The sequence below is a fragment of the Babylonia areolata genome, chromosome 16, assembly GCF_041734735.1.
Source record: "Babylonia areolata isolate BAREFJ2019XMU chromosome 16, ASM4173473v1, whole genome shotgun sequence".
Lineage (NCBI taxonomy): Eukaryota > Metazoa > Mollusca > Gastropoda > Neogastropoda > Buccinidae > Babylonia > Babylonia areolata.
In genome coordinates, this window is record NC_134891.1 from 10216703 (window position 1) to 10231870 (window position 15168).

Sequence of the window (15168 nt, forward strand, 5' to 3'; positions counted from 1 at the left end):
ACTTTAAATAAATATGGAAGGGCAGGGTGGGGGATAAGGGTTAGTGGGGAGGTTGAATCTGAAGTTACTATGAGAACAGAACATGAAAAACCACAGAAAATAAGAATCGGTTCCATTTTTCTTTTTCTTTTTTTCTTTCTGAATTTGTAAGACAATGAATGAGGATGATAAAGATGCTAATGGTTAGATCCATTTAGGTTTGAAATGATGTGACATAACTAAAGAAGAAACATAAAAACATTTACATATATGTGCAACCTGAATGTGTCTGCTTTTTTCAGTCGGGTATTAAAAGATAGAAACCAAAAGAAGACTATAATAAACTATTAACAAAATGTTGTAGGAGTAAAAAATGATTTGTATTATTGATAATCTTTTGAGTCATAGCAGAATCGAATTTTTGTCCCAAAGTGCCCGTAGGATTGTCAGAACGTGCACACCTCCTACACCTATATTCATGGCATTAAAGGAAATCGATATCCGGTTCAGGTTCGTGTGCAACATCCGTAATTTCCTTGGTGTTCCGCAACCGCTCTGTGACGGAGTTGACTCTTGTGTTTGTTGTGCACATTTTACTTGGATTTCTTTGGGGATTGCCGGATTGATCCGTGAGTATTCAACGGTTTGTTTGTAAGATTGTCTCAACATTTATTCTGATGATAACATGAGGAAATAATTATATGTAGATATGGACTTTTTTGGTTAAGATTCTGTCTTTCAAAATGTGTGGGATATTGAAAATTTGAAGTCAGTTGAGTTGGAAAATCCTACAATCTTTATGGAATCGATACAAAGCATATCTGCCGTGTTTTTCGTTCTCTCATTTTTTCTCTCTGTCTTTCTTTTTTCGGATCCCCTCTAACTTCTGTCACATACTATTACATAGCGCGGCAGAATCCCCAGCCCTTTGTCAGTTTGTGTCGGGCTGCTTTTTCACTGTTCCAGCACCCTGCCACTTTCCGCTTGCTCACCCCGTATTTGCAAGCACGAAGCATCAAGCCCTTTCACGAAACATTGAAAAAATGCAAGAAGTGGAGCAAATGATAATTATGTATACTTACGTTGACCAACAGGAAGTTGGAACTGGAACAAGTGGTATTGTTTAAAAACGAAAAAATAGAAGACATAATCAGTAAATAAATTCAGCAAAAAGAAAAAAAAAATCATTTCAGAGAGGTATTATTGAGTGCCAATTTGTAGAGAAAAGGTTATGGTTAACTCAAATCACATGAAATGCTCACATAACTCAGTATACAGAAATAGAACTGTATCATAAGAAAGAGCCAGATTATACAACTGACCATGAACACTTGAATTAGAGAAGGGATCACTTAATACATCTACAGGACCAAAACTTTTAAAAGGAGTAAGAATGAAAAATACTCCCAAAAATGAAGTATGGTTGCCTACATGACAGGTTAAAAAAAGTCAGTTATGCATGTAAAAACCTACTTGTTGTTGCACAGTACTATTATATGTAAACATGGAAATTGCAGACTATGAATGAAGAAGAAATGAAAAAATGATGTTTAAGTTTAACAAATGGGCGCAATAGCCAAGTGGTTATAACATTGGACTCAATCTGAGGCCAGGGTCCCGGGTAGAATCTTGGTAACTGCGCCTGGTGAGGTTTTTCTGATCTCCCAGGTCAAGATATGTGCAGGCCTGCCAGTACCTGAACCCCCTTTGTGTGTACACGTGAGCAGAAGATCAAATATGCATGTTAAAGATCCTGTAATCCATGTCAGTGTTTGGTGGGTTATGGAAACAACATATACCCAGCATGCACACCTCCCCCCGACGCCACGCCCCCCCCCCCCCCCCCCCCCCCCCTGAAAATAGAGTATGGCTGCCTACATGGCGGGGTAAAAATGGTCATTCAGGTAAAAGCCCACTTGTGTAAATATGAATGAACATGGGAATTGCTGCTAACAAACAAAGATGTTCAACAAAGTTGGATAGCACGATAGAAATATGGAGAGGGAGGGTTATGGGGCACATTGTTCAGTTAGTCCATAGAGCTGTTCTTCCAAGTTCAACAATGAAATTCAGATTGGAATGAGCATATGTGCAAACCCTTATAAAAATAAAAGATAAATAAAAAATGGGATAATGTACAAATAACTAGGTTTTGTCAGTCTATATCATAGTATATGGTTAAAGTGTTAATGTGAAAAATCTTCGAAAGGTTTTGGACCAGACACTAACTGAAGTCTTGAGAGCTGAATGAAAAGGCTATTAGTATTTTATAAGTCACATACTACTAAAGTGTATATAAGTCTACTTATAGTATGTGTTAGGGGGATGGCATTCTTCAGCAGCACTGCAAAAAAGAAAAAGTAAACACCGAAGAGTGACATGATGCTTACGTGGGTTAACTTGAAAATCAATAATCTAGTCTCTTTTTTTGTAGGGAAAAAAGTATATTGTCTCATTTTTTGGAGGGGTTAATTTTCTCCCCATTTAAACCAAACAATGTATAGGAGAATCTTCAAAGGGTCACACTGACAAGCTTATAAATGTAAAGAAACTGAAAAATACACATTGCTTTTTTTTCTTTGCTTTTTTTTCCCGTTATTTATGATGATATCCCGTTCGTCAGGTCAGTATGCATTTATTCAGATTCCTAATATTACTTTATTAATAGTATTAATTACTGGTTATTGATATCCTCCATGAACAGCTCTTTGGACAGCCAGCCAGACAGAGTAAAACTGGCATTTTGTGCTCATTTTGATATAATTTACTTGGGTGAGACTTGGCTTGACTAGTTGAAGCAGAACAGTTGTAGACAGCCCAGTGTGTGTTAATCAACTATGTGTGTTCAATTATTCCTGCTAAGCCGTTCGAGTGCATGTTGCACTTTGTGTGGAGTGTGCTTGTTGTGTGTGACTGTGCATATGACAACGATAATTACGTTTGTTGTATTTGGTTTGTGTGTGTGTGAGTGTGTATGCGCATGTGCGTGCGTGCGTGTATGTGTAACTGGTTCATTTGAAGAAGACAAATTTTTGTTTGTTTACAAAGTTCAAGTTTGTTGTTGCTTTATAAATTATAAAATTATTATTTGTTATATCCTAGAGAAAAAATAGTTCTTTCACAAAATCAATGTTAAGAAGAATAGGAATGTAATCAAAATTAAACTGATAATATCAACAGCAATAAAACTGAAGCAAAGGCTTTGAAAACTTAGCAGTCCCTGAGAGCGAGATGGTTGGACTAAACTGTTCCCAAGTTGCATTTTAACCTCCACATGCAAACACTGGTAATCCCTTGGCCCAAAGCCAGCTGTGGCCTCTCCTCCTCACTCCCTCCTTTGCCCTCCACTTTGACTTGAACCCAGTCCCTGAATGATTCACCGCTTGGCCAAACTGCAGACCCTAGATCAGTAGATGGCACACCTCTGTGCTTTCACTGTTCCAGCAATGAAAGCTGTGGCAAAGCAAGTTTCATTTCACCTGCTTTTAAATTTAGATGTATTATCATGGGTGTGGCTTTACACTGGTAAAGAACTGATTTATCTTCTTTAATATTGTGATCGCTTTAGAACCCATATCTGTTATCTGAGGTAAAATTTGGTTTAGCTTTTTATTGGAACTTAGTGCTGACACATGTACTGAGTAATGAAGTTTTCTGACATTCAGCTAGACTCAGAGTAATGATGGTCTTACTTCAAGGGGTGATCAGTCAACCTGTGGATGATTAATAGGTTTTTTGGGGGGGTTTTCTGGGGTTTTTTTGTTTTTGTTTTGTTGTTGTTGTTGTTGTTGTTGTTTTTTTTATACTTTAGTTTGATTAATAGAATATTACGAACTGGTAAATTGCGTAAGTATGGCAGCAAATTGAATCTAGAAGATAACATGTTTTGAACTGGGTCTGGTGTATTGTTTGCAGGATGTACCCAGTGCATTCAGTTACAGAGTGTTGACTTTTTCAATAAACAGTTGATTCAGTAATGATGTGATATGATTATTGGTGTTTGGTGTAGTAAGTCACAATGTATTTTTGAATTGTTGACTTGGAAAAAAAAAGTAGTCAGTAAAGTAAATGTGTAACTGTAAGCATTATTTATGTAATGGCATGCAAATGTTTGATTGTGACATTGAGATTGCAAGTGATTTTATAATAACGATGATTTTTTTTTTTTTTTTTTTAATATCAGTGGGCTATGTTTGTATATTATATATTTGGGAAGACTTTATAAATACTGTAGTTGGTGCTTGCTGGTCATAATGGTTCAGACAGGTTGTTCATGACATGATTTTTTGGGGGGAGAGGGGGGGTTGGTGTGTGTGTGGGGGGGGGGGGGGGGGGGAGAAGAAAAAAAAGAGAACTCAATATTAAATATTGAGTTTATTAGTTTATGTTGTTGAAAAAAACAAAAATCCTGGTCAGCAGATGTCTTGAACCCCACAAGTGCCCATGTTCCCAGTGACAGATGCATATTTGCAAGGGGTAAATATGGAGGGGATGGGAAAGCTTTGGAAGAGGGTTGGAAAGAATGTGAACCAGTACTGGCAGTAGACTGTAGTTGCCCCCGTTTGCCTCCTCCCTTTTGGGGGGGTGGGGGGGGGGGGGGGGCAAGATGGGCACAATGTCAGGTGGCCTACAAGTGTCATTCAAGTTGATTAATTGTGTTATATTTTTATAACCTGCATTTTGTTTCACACTCATACTGTGGAAGGTAGAACTTATGATTTGTGTTATGCCTGTTTCCTCTTTTGAAATAGCCTGGCACTTGTTTCAGAATGGCCAGTGTTTACAATAGCTGAATGGGACTTTCAGTGTAAGAATGTTGGAATTGGCGTATGGTGTTAGTTTATCCAATCTGAATCTGTCCCCCATGTCAATATATTTTGTAAGTGCTTTAGAGCAAGTAACATGTTCAGTTGGTGCCTCAGTGATCCCCTTCATCAAGTTCATATGTGTTCATAGTATGTACAGAAGATAAGCAAGCATATTAAGATGCTGCAATTAGAATAGAATAAAATAGAGTATGTCTTTATTACCAAGTGTACCGGGGTCACAAGGAATATTGGGGTGGGTGGGGGGCGGGGGGATATTACATAAGAAGATACGAACATAAATCAAAAATCATACACAAACACAGATAAAGTAGAAATTAGGATACATACAAGTGCATATCAATATAAAAACTTGTGCATACACACACACACACACACACACACACACACACACACACACACACACACACACACACACACACACACACACACGCATGCATGCACGCACATGCACACACACACACACGTTTGAACAGAAGCAGCATATTACATAAGGATGGGGCTGATGACTAGATCTTCAGGTAGATGGCTTTTGATAACTAGCATCTGATGAAACACAATGTTGTACTCGGCATTCACACAGCCGAAAATGAAGTATAGCTGTCTACAATGTACATGGTTGAGTTGAAAAGTTTACAAATTCATTATATACATAATGCATGGACATAAAAGCCCACCACTCATTAAGTACTTAGCGAGCATGGGACTCACAGCCTACAAAGGTATAAGAAGAACAAGAGAGGCAAGGCCTTCAAGACTCACTTGTGATACACTTAAAAAAAAAAAAAAAAAAAAAAATCCAAGCTTTTTATGTATTGAGTATAATTTCAAAATGTAATGTTTAAGATGAGAAAGATCACTTTAAAGTAAATTAAGTCCCCTAGCATTAATTTCCCTTTTTTTTTTTACTAACTGCACCAAAACGTTTGCAAAATAAATAAAACTTCCATGCTGAGCAAAAGAAGTTCCTGTTTGAACAGAAAATTATAATAATGACTGCTCTTGTTGTTGGGTCAGAATATCAGATCAAAGTGCCAAGTTTAGAGAATACAAAAAAAAATATAAATATAACAGTAAATGCAGTTTGCATATAATTAGGCTTTTTTTTTTTTTTTTTTTTTTTTTTGTGCCCATCCCAGAGGTGCAATATTGTTTTAAACAAGATGACTGGAAAGAACTGAATTTTTCCTATTTTTATGCCTAATTTGGTGTCAACTGACAAAGTATTTGCAGAGAAAATGTCAATGTTAAAGTTTACCACGGACACACACACACACACACACAGACAACCGAACACCGGGTTAAAACATAGACTCACGGTGTTTACACAAGTGAGTCAAAAATGGCCAAGGACAGGTGAACATGTGGCACAGACCTATGTGCAGGGTAAAGAATCAGGATGGCCCGTGGACAGCAGAAGATCCAGTCCCAACAGAAGTCACAGAAGAAAGCGGAGGCCAACAAAAAGGGACACAATCTTCATGAGCAGAAGAAGGCTGCGGCCAAGGCCTTAGTACACAGCTGCCCTGTCTGTAAGGTAAGCTGTGCTTACTTAGTGTGTGGGGTCATCTCAGTTTGAAGTGATATAATATGTACGTCTGTCCACCTTTGGATTGAGAGAAAAGAGATGATGAAGACATTTCAGGCCTCACTCACCTGGTCTAGGTGGCTGTATTGTGTAAACTTGGAAACAAAAGTTGTTCACTTCAGGTGGGGAAAAGGAATACTTACGATTCTGCTCAGCAGTGTTAACATTACAAAATACACACTGACAGACCTAGAATGTTTTTGGTTTTGGGTGATTTGAACACAGTTAGATTTAATTTTTAAAAGTAATTCATAAAGTTGTCTTGACTTTTCTGAATGAGATTTATCCCCTTGAACTGCTGAAGAGCCCATGCCATTGGCTGATCACAAGGGAAACAAGGCTGTCCTAAGTATCTAATGTGTGTGTGTGTGTGTGTTGTTGTTGTCAGGCCCAGATGCCAGACCCCAAGACTTTCAAGCAACACTTCGAGAACAAACACCCCAAGGAACCTCTGCCAGACTGCTTGAAGGATGTTTGACAAGGTATGCATTATTTAGTGCTGTGTGTGAATATATACATGTGCAATGCATGCATTTATCTGTCTTAATTATATATATATATATATATATATATATATGTAGATGTGTGTGTGTGTGTATAACCCAATACGGCAATAGCCTGAATAGGTCATTGATACTGATAGCCTCTGACTCTATCAAAGATCTTTATTTGCAACAGATTATGTCATATTTCACCAACTCCCTTCCCCTAAAAAGCAGATGTTTTAATAGACAATGTCAGACAATGAAATCAAAATAAAGGTGATTTCAGGTAACCCTGGTAAGTAAGAAGTATGAGTAAAAAAAAAAAAAAAAATCTGCTGAAAATGTGTGTGTGTGTGTGTGTGACCTTTTTGCTTTAATTTTTGTCTTGATTCATGTCTCTGTTGTTTTTACCTTGCTGTTGCTTCCCCAAATGAAACTGATATGGTCAGGGGTGATTGTCGCCAGACCTGTGTGAAATGGCTGAAGTAAGTGAAACACGAAACTAAATTCTTTGAACAACAAACATTTCAAAGGAAACCTCCGACTTGCTATGGATGCTCTTCTTCCAGAAGTTTTGACTGCCCATTTGCTCTGCACGTACATTGATAAATGAGTACAGTTCTGCTTTTGATCATTATTGTCCAATTCAGGTGCTGATCTACAGATCAGTGCCTGTGTATTATTCATAAGCTGTTTACTCCTCAGTGTGGGTGATGTGCTAACGGTGTGCTGTTGTTGCTGTGAACAGGCGAGGCATGTAAGGCATCAGAAGATGGAGCCACCTTGGTGACGGGTGTAACGTGTTTGTCAAGCTGTGCACGCTAAAGAAATATTCCCCTCATCGGTTGTGGAGTGATCATCATCGTCATCATCAGACAGTTGTCAGTCGCGTTGTTTGTTTTGTGTTCTCTTGTCGCTGCCCTCGGCTCCAGAAACAATCACAGTCACTGGATTATTTGTGTATATGTGTGTGTCTTCATTCTTGTGACCAGGACTTTTTGTGCACATAATCTCTCTCGATTGGCATTCGATTAAACGGTTATAATCAAACTCCACCTTGTGTGTTTGTGTGTGTGAGAGTGTGTTGGCACAACTTGATGATAATTATACAGTGCCAGTGGTGTTTGTTTTTTTAATTTTTTAATTTTATTTTACTTATCTTCTGTTTGTTTTTTGGTTGGGGGAAGGGCGATGTGGAGTTAGTGGGGAGGGATGTAGTATTTTAATCATTCTGCTGGGAGGAGCCAAGCTTTTAATTCATTACTTTTAAAGCATTGCTGATGTTTACTCAAGACTTTAAAGCAAGAGTATTTGGTCTGTGGAATCACTGTTCTCAATGACTGACAGCCGAGTATTGTTCATTTGGTAATGGAGCTGTCTCATGACCCATTTCAGCTTTACAGATTCCTGCCTTAGCTGTATGGCTCAGGACACATGTGTGACTGGTCTGAATCTGATTGTTTCTCACTGTAGCCAAATGTTTGGAATTGCTGAGAGCTACCATTTCAACCCCTCTCTTCCAAATGCAGAATGCTAATTGCTGTATTTGAATAATTTGGAATGGATAGTTCAGTCTTTAGTTAACCAAAGCAGAGAGAGCCAGTCATGGAACCAACCTGAGTCTGTAGGTAGCTTTAAGTCCCAGGCTGGCAGCATTGGGAAGAATCTGATATATATAACCATGATGTAACATGGAGGGGGAAAAGGTACTTTATACAGCATGAATATAATAGGAGACATTGGGGTCCATATGTTAAGGGTTCAATAACTGGCAACAACATATTTATTTATAGTGAATTTTAAATGTTACACACACACACATGAATTATGACCAAGTCAGTGATGTCATGCAACATTTTTACTTTATCAGTATGTATATATATCTATGTTTTTTTTTACCTGTCAGCTTCGGCTGCATCATGCGGCAGCCTGCGGGTTTCCCCCAAGGATTGTTCTGATGTATGGTTTGACTGGTCCTCAACCCAGCCACTGTGTGACACTGACAGCATATGAGGTAGTTCCTCAAAATGCCCCCCTACCTCATCCCTCTTTTGTCCCTGCCATGCCAGAGTGTTTTCATGTGTCATGTTCTTTCATTCAGTGGGTGTTTTTAAGTTAATCCTGTTTCTTTTATTTGGATTTTACTCTCCCACAATTATTGGACATGGTTATGGTTTGTAAATTTTTAACTAAGATTTTGGTAAAAAAAAAAAAAAATTTTTAAAGAAAAAGATTGTCCACTTTATATTATGCTGTTTTATGATGACGATGCAAAGATGAAATCAATAATTTTCAAACTGACACTGAAACAAGTGACCCTAAACTTTGGAGAGTGAGGTAATCTGCAAGTCTTTAACCCAAGAGGTTGGGCAATACATTCTTCTGAATCTTGAGTCGGCCTTGCAGTAGATGAAAACAAAACAAAAAAGCCTAGACTAGACAACAGACTGCATAGATCTTCAAGCATATTTTACTGCAGTGCAGCAGCTGTTTTCCCTCTTAATGTTCCCCCCTTGGATAAGATGGAGCAAAGCCATCGAGTCACGGCGTATCTATATGATAAATAAATATTGACTCCGCAGCTGTTACCCTGTTGAAATGGCAACAGCAGGTTCAGTTTTTTTCTTTCTTTTTTTTTTTTTTTTTTTTATTCCTGTTCAAACGCCACTTGACTGCAGCACAATGGAAAGTGTTCAGGTATGTGTGAACGCTATCGTGAAAAGCAAGCATTTCTATTGGTATTGATCTTGTATGTGGTACGCTGCAACTTTCGAAGGTATGCAAGTGCTTCAGTGGTGAAGTATGTAAGCAACTCGTCCATAGGTCTGAAGAAGTGGACATGGCAGAGGAAATCACTGATACTTGAAGCAGCACTTTGAAAAGGGAGAAAAGAACAGCGGGAAGCTTGTCAGGTTATTTGAATCCCATTGTCTTTGGGTCTTTCAAATGTTTTGTTTGCCTGGTTTTGTATTGATTTCCTGTTTTAATGGCTACACATTGCTACACTGTTTTTTGTCTTTGATTTTTTAAACAGATTTGTGCAGAAAGCGAAATGCAGATCTGAAGATTTTAGAATATTAATCATGTTAAAAAGACCAAGTAACCCTGTGTCTGAAAATGAATGAAATATGACAGTTTATAGACATGTATTATTGTCTTAATTATTGCCAGTTTTTCTTTTCTATGAATGTATTATTTAGAACTGTACTATGTATAAAGTAAATGGAAAAGAAATTTCAGTTAAAAATTTCTTTTGAATGTATCTTGTCTACAAGAGTAAGAAAATGTTTGCAAACTGCCAAACACAGGATGAAAATCGTCTCCTGTTACAAAACAAAAATAATAATGTGCCTATGTACAAGGCAGGTTTGTCAGCCTAAGAGATTAAAAAAACCTCAATATTTTTTGTTTGTTTACAAGAATTGTTAAATAATACTCAAACACTTTTTGTTAGTTTACAAATGTAGTTAACTACTATTATCAACATGCAAGAGCAAATGTTTTGCTATCTTTACTTGATCAACATTTTGAGCAGAAAAAGATCGAAAATCAATTTCACAACAGGCACACATACACACACATTTGGAATGAGAGGGGAAATAAATCTATAAGAGAAGACTAAAAACAAATCTTACAACACAAAATCAAATCAGCTGTGTGTTATTAGCTTGACAATACAAATTGTGGTATGAACCTAATATATCTATATACAAATTAATTACTTGTTCACTTTGTCACAAGGCAGTCTTAAAATTTTCATTACAAATGTGTTACTCACAGTGCAATTCTGAAAATACGGAATAAAATTTCAGTGTCTAACCAATTATCATTTCATAAGATAATGATAAAGAAGATAATATGGTTGTACATTCACTGATAAAAAATAAGACTCCATCAGTAATGATGTCACATTCGTATTAAAGCAAACTTCATTGCATGTGTCAGTTGTTCATTCACTAATCACGAAGTGGCAGTTTGAGTATCTGAGTCTGAAAATGTTGAATGTGAGGGACCAGTAACACTGACTACTCAATTTATGTGTCTGTGTCTTCTATGTTGGATACATGTGCATGCATGTGTGTAGGAGAAGGGGAAAGAACAGGCTGGATGCAGACACTTAGGAATCAAAGTACTGTCTGTGGATGAACCGTCAAAAGTTTCTCAGTTGCACAGAAAACAGAGGAGGAATGCTGACAATAACATTGTGATAAACATGAAGCAAACGCTGAGCCTCTCACATTAGTTGTCCTCGATCCGCATCCCCTCAGAAACAGGAGAAATGCTGATAACAGCATCTTGATCAAGCAAATGCTGAAACCTTTCAATTCGGTTGTCCTCAACCTCAATCCGCATCCCCTCCCTCCCCCACAACCCTCCCAGGGGAATTCCAAACTACTACACAGGTCACAGTTGCATGCTACGTCAGACTGGTCAAAAAGAGAGAGAAGATGCTTCAAGGCTTCCTGTATTTCAAGGCTTCAAGTATTCTGCCAGGCATAACATTACTCACAGGTAATGTGTTCTATCTTCCCCTAAAAAAAAAAAAGAAGAAAGAAAAAAGAATATGACTGAATGCTGTTGTTATTACATTTAATGCTTATCACCCAAATAACGATACAAAGCCATACCAAGACTGAAAAACTGTAAACACTGGTCCTAGAGAAATATTTAAAGAAAAAGAAAAGAAGCCCCAGAAAAAAAAAAAATTACTACACTCACATTCATGTACATAAACCATAAGCCAATCTCCTAAAGGTTCACAAACTCTTAACACCAAGAAATTGACTGAAGTACAATGTTTCAATCAACACAAGACTGGTGCACAGTTTGGGCAGAACCGCTTCAACCCAACCCCCAGTGAACAGACACAAACTACACAAAGATGAATTTACACAGAATGCCACTTGATACTCCTCTCTCCTAACTAACCCTTTTCAACTGGCCTCACACAGTGCTGTCACATAAATGTCACATCTATGTGTCCGGCGTTGAACCCTTTCAGTGATGCACCTATTTTACTCTTGGTGATAATTATTTTCCCAGGAAGATTTTGGTCATGAAGGGTAATAATCTTTTTCTTTTTTTTAAGAAAAAAAGTAAATTTTAAAAAAATTCGAAGCATGCAAAAAAAAACAAAAGTATATATAACCTATACTGTGAAAGGATTATGAATACACTATCCAATAATAACGCCTTTGTGATAGGAAATTCCTATAATGACGCAGACTAAAATTTCCATCCTGGGGCACTATTTTACACACTGAAAGGGGACAAATATCCTGGGGCATTTAAGGGGTGAAGCACCTGGAATGACAATGGGGCAGCAGTGTCAGTAGAAATGGCTTGGAGTGGACAAAAGTTGTTTTCCAAACTTAGCTTGGACTGAAAGTTGTCTTCCAAACTGAGCTTGGGCTGAAAGTGTTCAGTGTTCTAAAAAATATCTGAGCATGTATTGTTAATAATCCAGTTCATACACATTGCAATTTTATGTCTTCTTTTGAATTATGTAATTAAAAAAAGTGTGAGACCACTGGAAAATACACTGAAAGTTCAGCTTGATATACTTTTCACAAGCAATATTCAAATAATAGTATTTATACATAATAAACAGCACATGAACAAACATATCCACAACCCATGCTGGCAGCTGGAGATACATGATATCAAGCAATTTACAGCTGCGCTTTTGTTGCAATGAATGCATCTTTACTTTTTCTTTTATTCATCTTCACTTGAACCGCACAGTCACATGCATAGATATATATATAAATATATATATATATATATAAAAGTGACTGAGAGAGTGAAAGACAAACAGGAAGAGAGTACAAACTGAAAGACTTTTTTTTTTTTAATCCGAGAACTTATGGTTGACCAAGTGCATGTTTTTTGTTTTTTTTGTTTCGTTTTTTCCCTAATAAATTATATACTATTATTATAGTAAACACATCACAACAATAATTAAGTAAAGAACAAGCCTAAAAATGAAGTAAAAGCAAATCAGTTATTAATCCAATTGTTTAAACACACTTTTCATCCTGCTCAAAGCTGTTTGCTTTAGCAACCAGGTCAATCTACCTGGAACATGTCACAAGACACAAGAGTTACTGATGAAATGGAACAAGAAAATCATTACAAAGTCCTGTGTGGATACAAGTACATTGGCATGTGGTGAATGTCTTGACAGCCAGATACAATTCATAAACCGACTATAGACGATTTTCAACAAAACAAAAAGGGACCTAAAAGATCAGTTTCCGTTTCAGTTTCAGTAGCTCAAGGAGGCGTCACTGCGTTCGGTCAAATCCATATACGCTACACCACATCTGCCAAGCAGATGCCTGACCAGTAGCGTAACCCAACGCGCTTTGTCAGGCCTTGAGAAAAAATAAAATAAAATAAATAGATAAATAAATAAATAATAATGATGATAAATAAGCAAATAAATGTAAAAAAAAAAACCCCACCCCCAAAAAACCACATACACACACATATGCATAACAGATATGCACCAAACATGCAGTGTCACAGATATGAAAGCACAGTCAAATACACATAAACCTACATGAGCCCCAACACACACACACACACACCTTACCCTGTACTCCGTCTACCCCCCTCCACACACTCATTTCTAGGCTACGTATCACAGCTTCCATGGCACACACACACACACACACACACACCCACACATAGGCACACTCACTTGTACAAGCACACACACATACGCCCATATAACCCAGCCCCACACACATATATACAAAGATATATATATGAACGGAGTGAAATGACAGTAAGAAGAAAGAACATAGAACAGAAAGAAAAATAAGCACAGAGGGTGAGAGGAAGGATGGAATGGCGTGGGCTTGTACTCGAGAAACGCAAGATGGTCTGCCAACGGACTGTTTCAAAAAACATACAACGACGAAAAATCACCACCAACACCTGCCTATCCTTTCCCTCAGTATCAGTATCAGTAGCTCAAGGAGGCGTCACTGCCTTCGGTCAAATCCATATACGCTACACCACGTCTGCCAAGCAGATGCCTGACCAGCAGCGTAACCCAACACGCTTAGTCAGGCCTTGAGAAAAAAAAAAGATAAATACATAAAAATACTAATACTAATAAAAAATAAAGTATAAACAGCGCAAAATCCTGATGAAGTCAACTCAAGCGAGATGAGAAAAAACACCCTCTGCACTTATTTTTCTTTCTGTTGTACGTTCTTTCTTTTTACTGTCATTTCGCTTTTTCTTTCCCTCCAGCTCTTTTTTTCTCTCTCCTCAAGCTGATCTGCTGTGAATGCCCTGTCATTCCAACCATCACTCTGTGTCCGCTAACACGCAGGACATTTGACCATAAAACTGACCTGTGAGTTGTGGCTAAACCACACAGGACATTTGACCATAAAACTGACCTGTGAGTTGTGGCTAAACCACGCAGGACATTTGACCATAAAACTGACCTGTGAGTTGCGGCTAAACCACGCAGGACATTTGACCATAAAACTGACCTGTGAGTTGTGGCTAAACCACGCAGGACATTTGACCATAAAACTGACCTGTGAGTTGCGGTTAAACCACGCAGGACATCTGACCATAAAATTGACCTGTGAGTTGCGGCTAACACACCGGACATTTGACCATAAAACTGACCTGTGAGTTGCGGCTAACACACTGGACATTTGACCATAAAACTGACCTCTGACTACACATTGCTCACAATAAACAACACACCTGGCCTTACACACTTCCACTCAGCTTCCATCTTTCCACTTAAACAAAAAAGTTACATGCACACCATGTTTGGTTCAATGCTGTTTTTTTTCTCATCACAGTGCCAAGTAAATTACATGTGATGCCAAAGACAAACTTGAACCGAAAGTCCTTGGCGAGGGAAAGAGCAACGAAACATATAATATTGTTGCTTAATTATAGTCCAGCCACACAGGGCCATATCAAGCCTGCTCAACACAAACATTTAACCATAATAAGTACACAACTGTCACATTAGGAAAAAAAACAGCCATCAAAAAACTTATCAACAATACTGGTGGTATTTATAAAGAAATATATAAGAAATAGTAAAAAATAAAATGTCAGCATGCATATTCATGAGCTCTCACAAACACACACACCACACACACACACACACATGTCACAAAAGCCTAAGTAGGTCCAATGAAACAGATTTTCTCATGGATTCCATTACGCAAGTGCGAAAGAAAAATATCACTGTTAGAAATACATATTAATATTTTTTTTAATGGCCACTTACCATATATATATA

General features: G+C 37.7%; 1 protein-coding gene across 1 annotated transcript; it reads left to right on the forward strand.

Annotated features, from left to right (window-relative positions):
- Positions 1-486: 486 nt before the first annotated feature.
- LOC143291134 (zinc finger protein 706-like) lies at positions 487-11955 on the forward strand. Its single transcript, XM_076600803.1, has 4 exons — positions 487-608; positions 6191-6342; positions 6782-6875; positions 7627-11955. The coding sequence occupies exons 2-3, from the start codon at positions 6205-6207 to the stop codon at positions 6869-6871; spliced, it is 228 nt and encodes a 75-aa protein (XP_076456918.1). The 5' UTR covers positions 487-608; positions 6191-6204; the 3' UTR covers positions 6872-6875; positions 7627-11955.
- The last annotated feature ends 3213 nt before the right edge of the window (positions 11956-15168 follow it).

What these genes read in the sequence shown, in the direction of transcription:
- LOC143291134 (XM_076600803.1), top strand. Translation starts at nt 6,205, where the DNA reads ATGGCCCGTGGACAGCAGAAGATCCAGTCCCAACAGAAGTCACAGAAG. An exon ending in ACAGCTGCCCTGTCTGTAAG is followed by an intron (nt 6,343 to 6,781) that starts GTAAGCTGTGCT and finishes TGTTGTTGTCAG; the next exon opens with GCCCAGATGCCAGACCCCAA.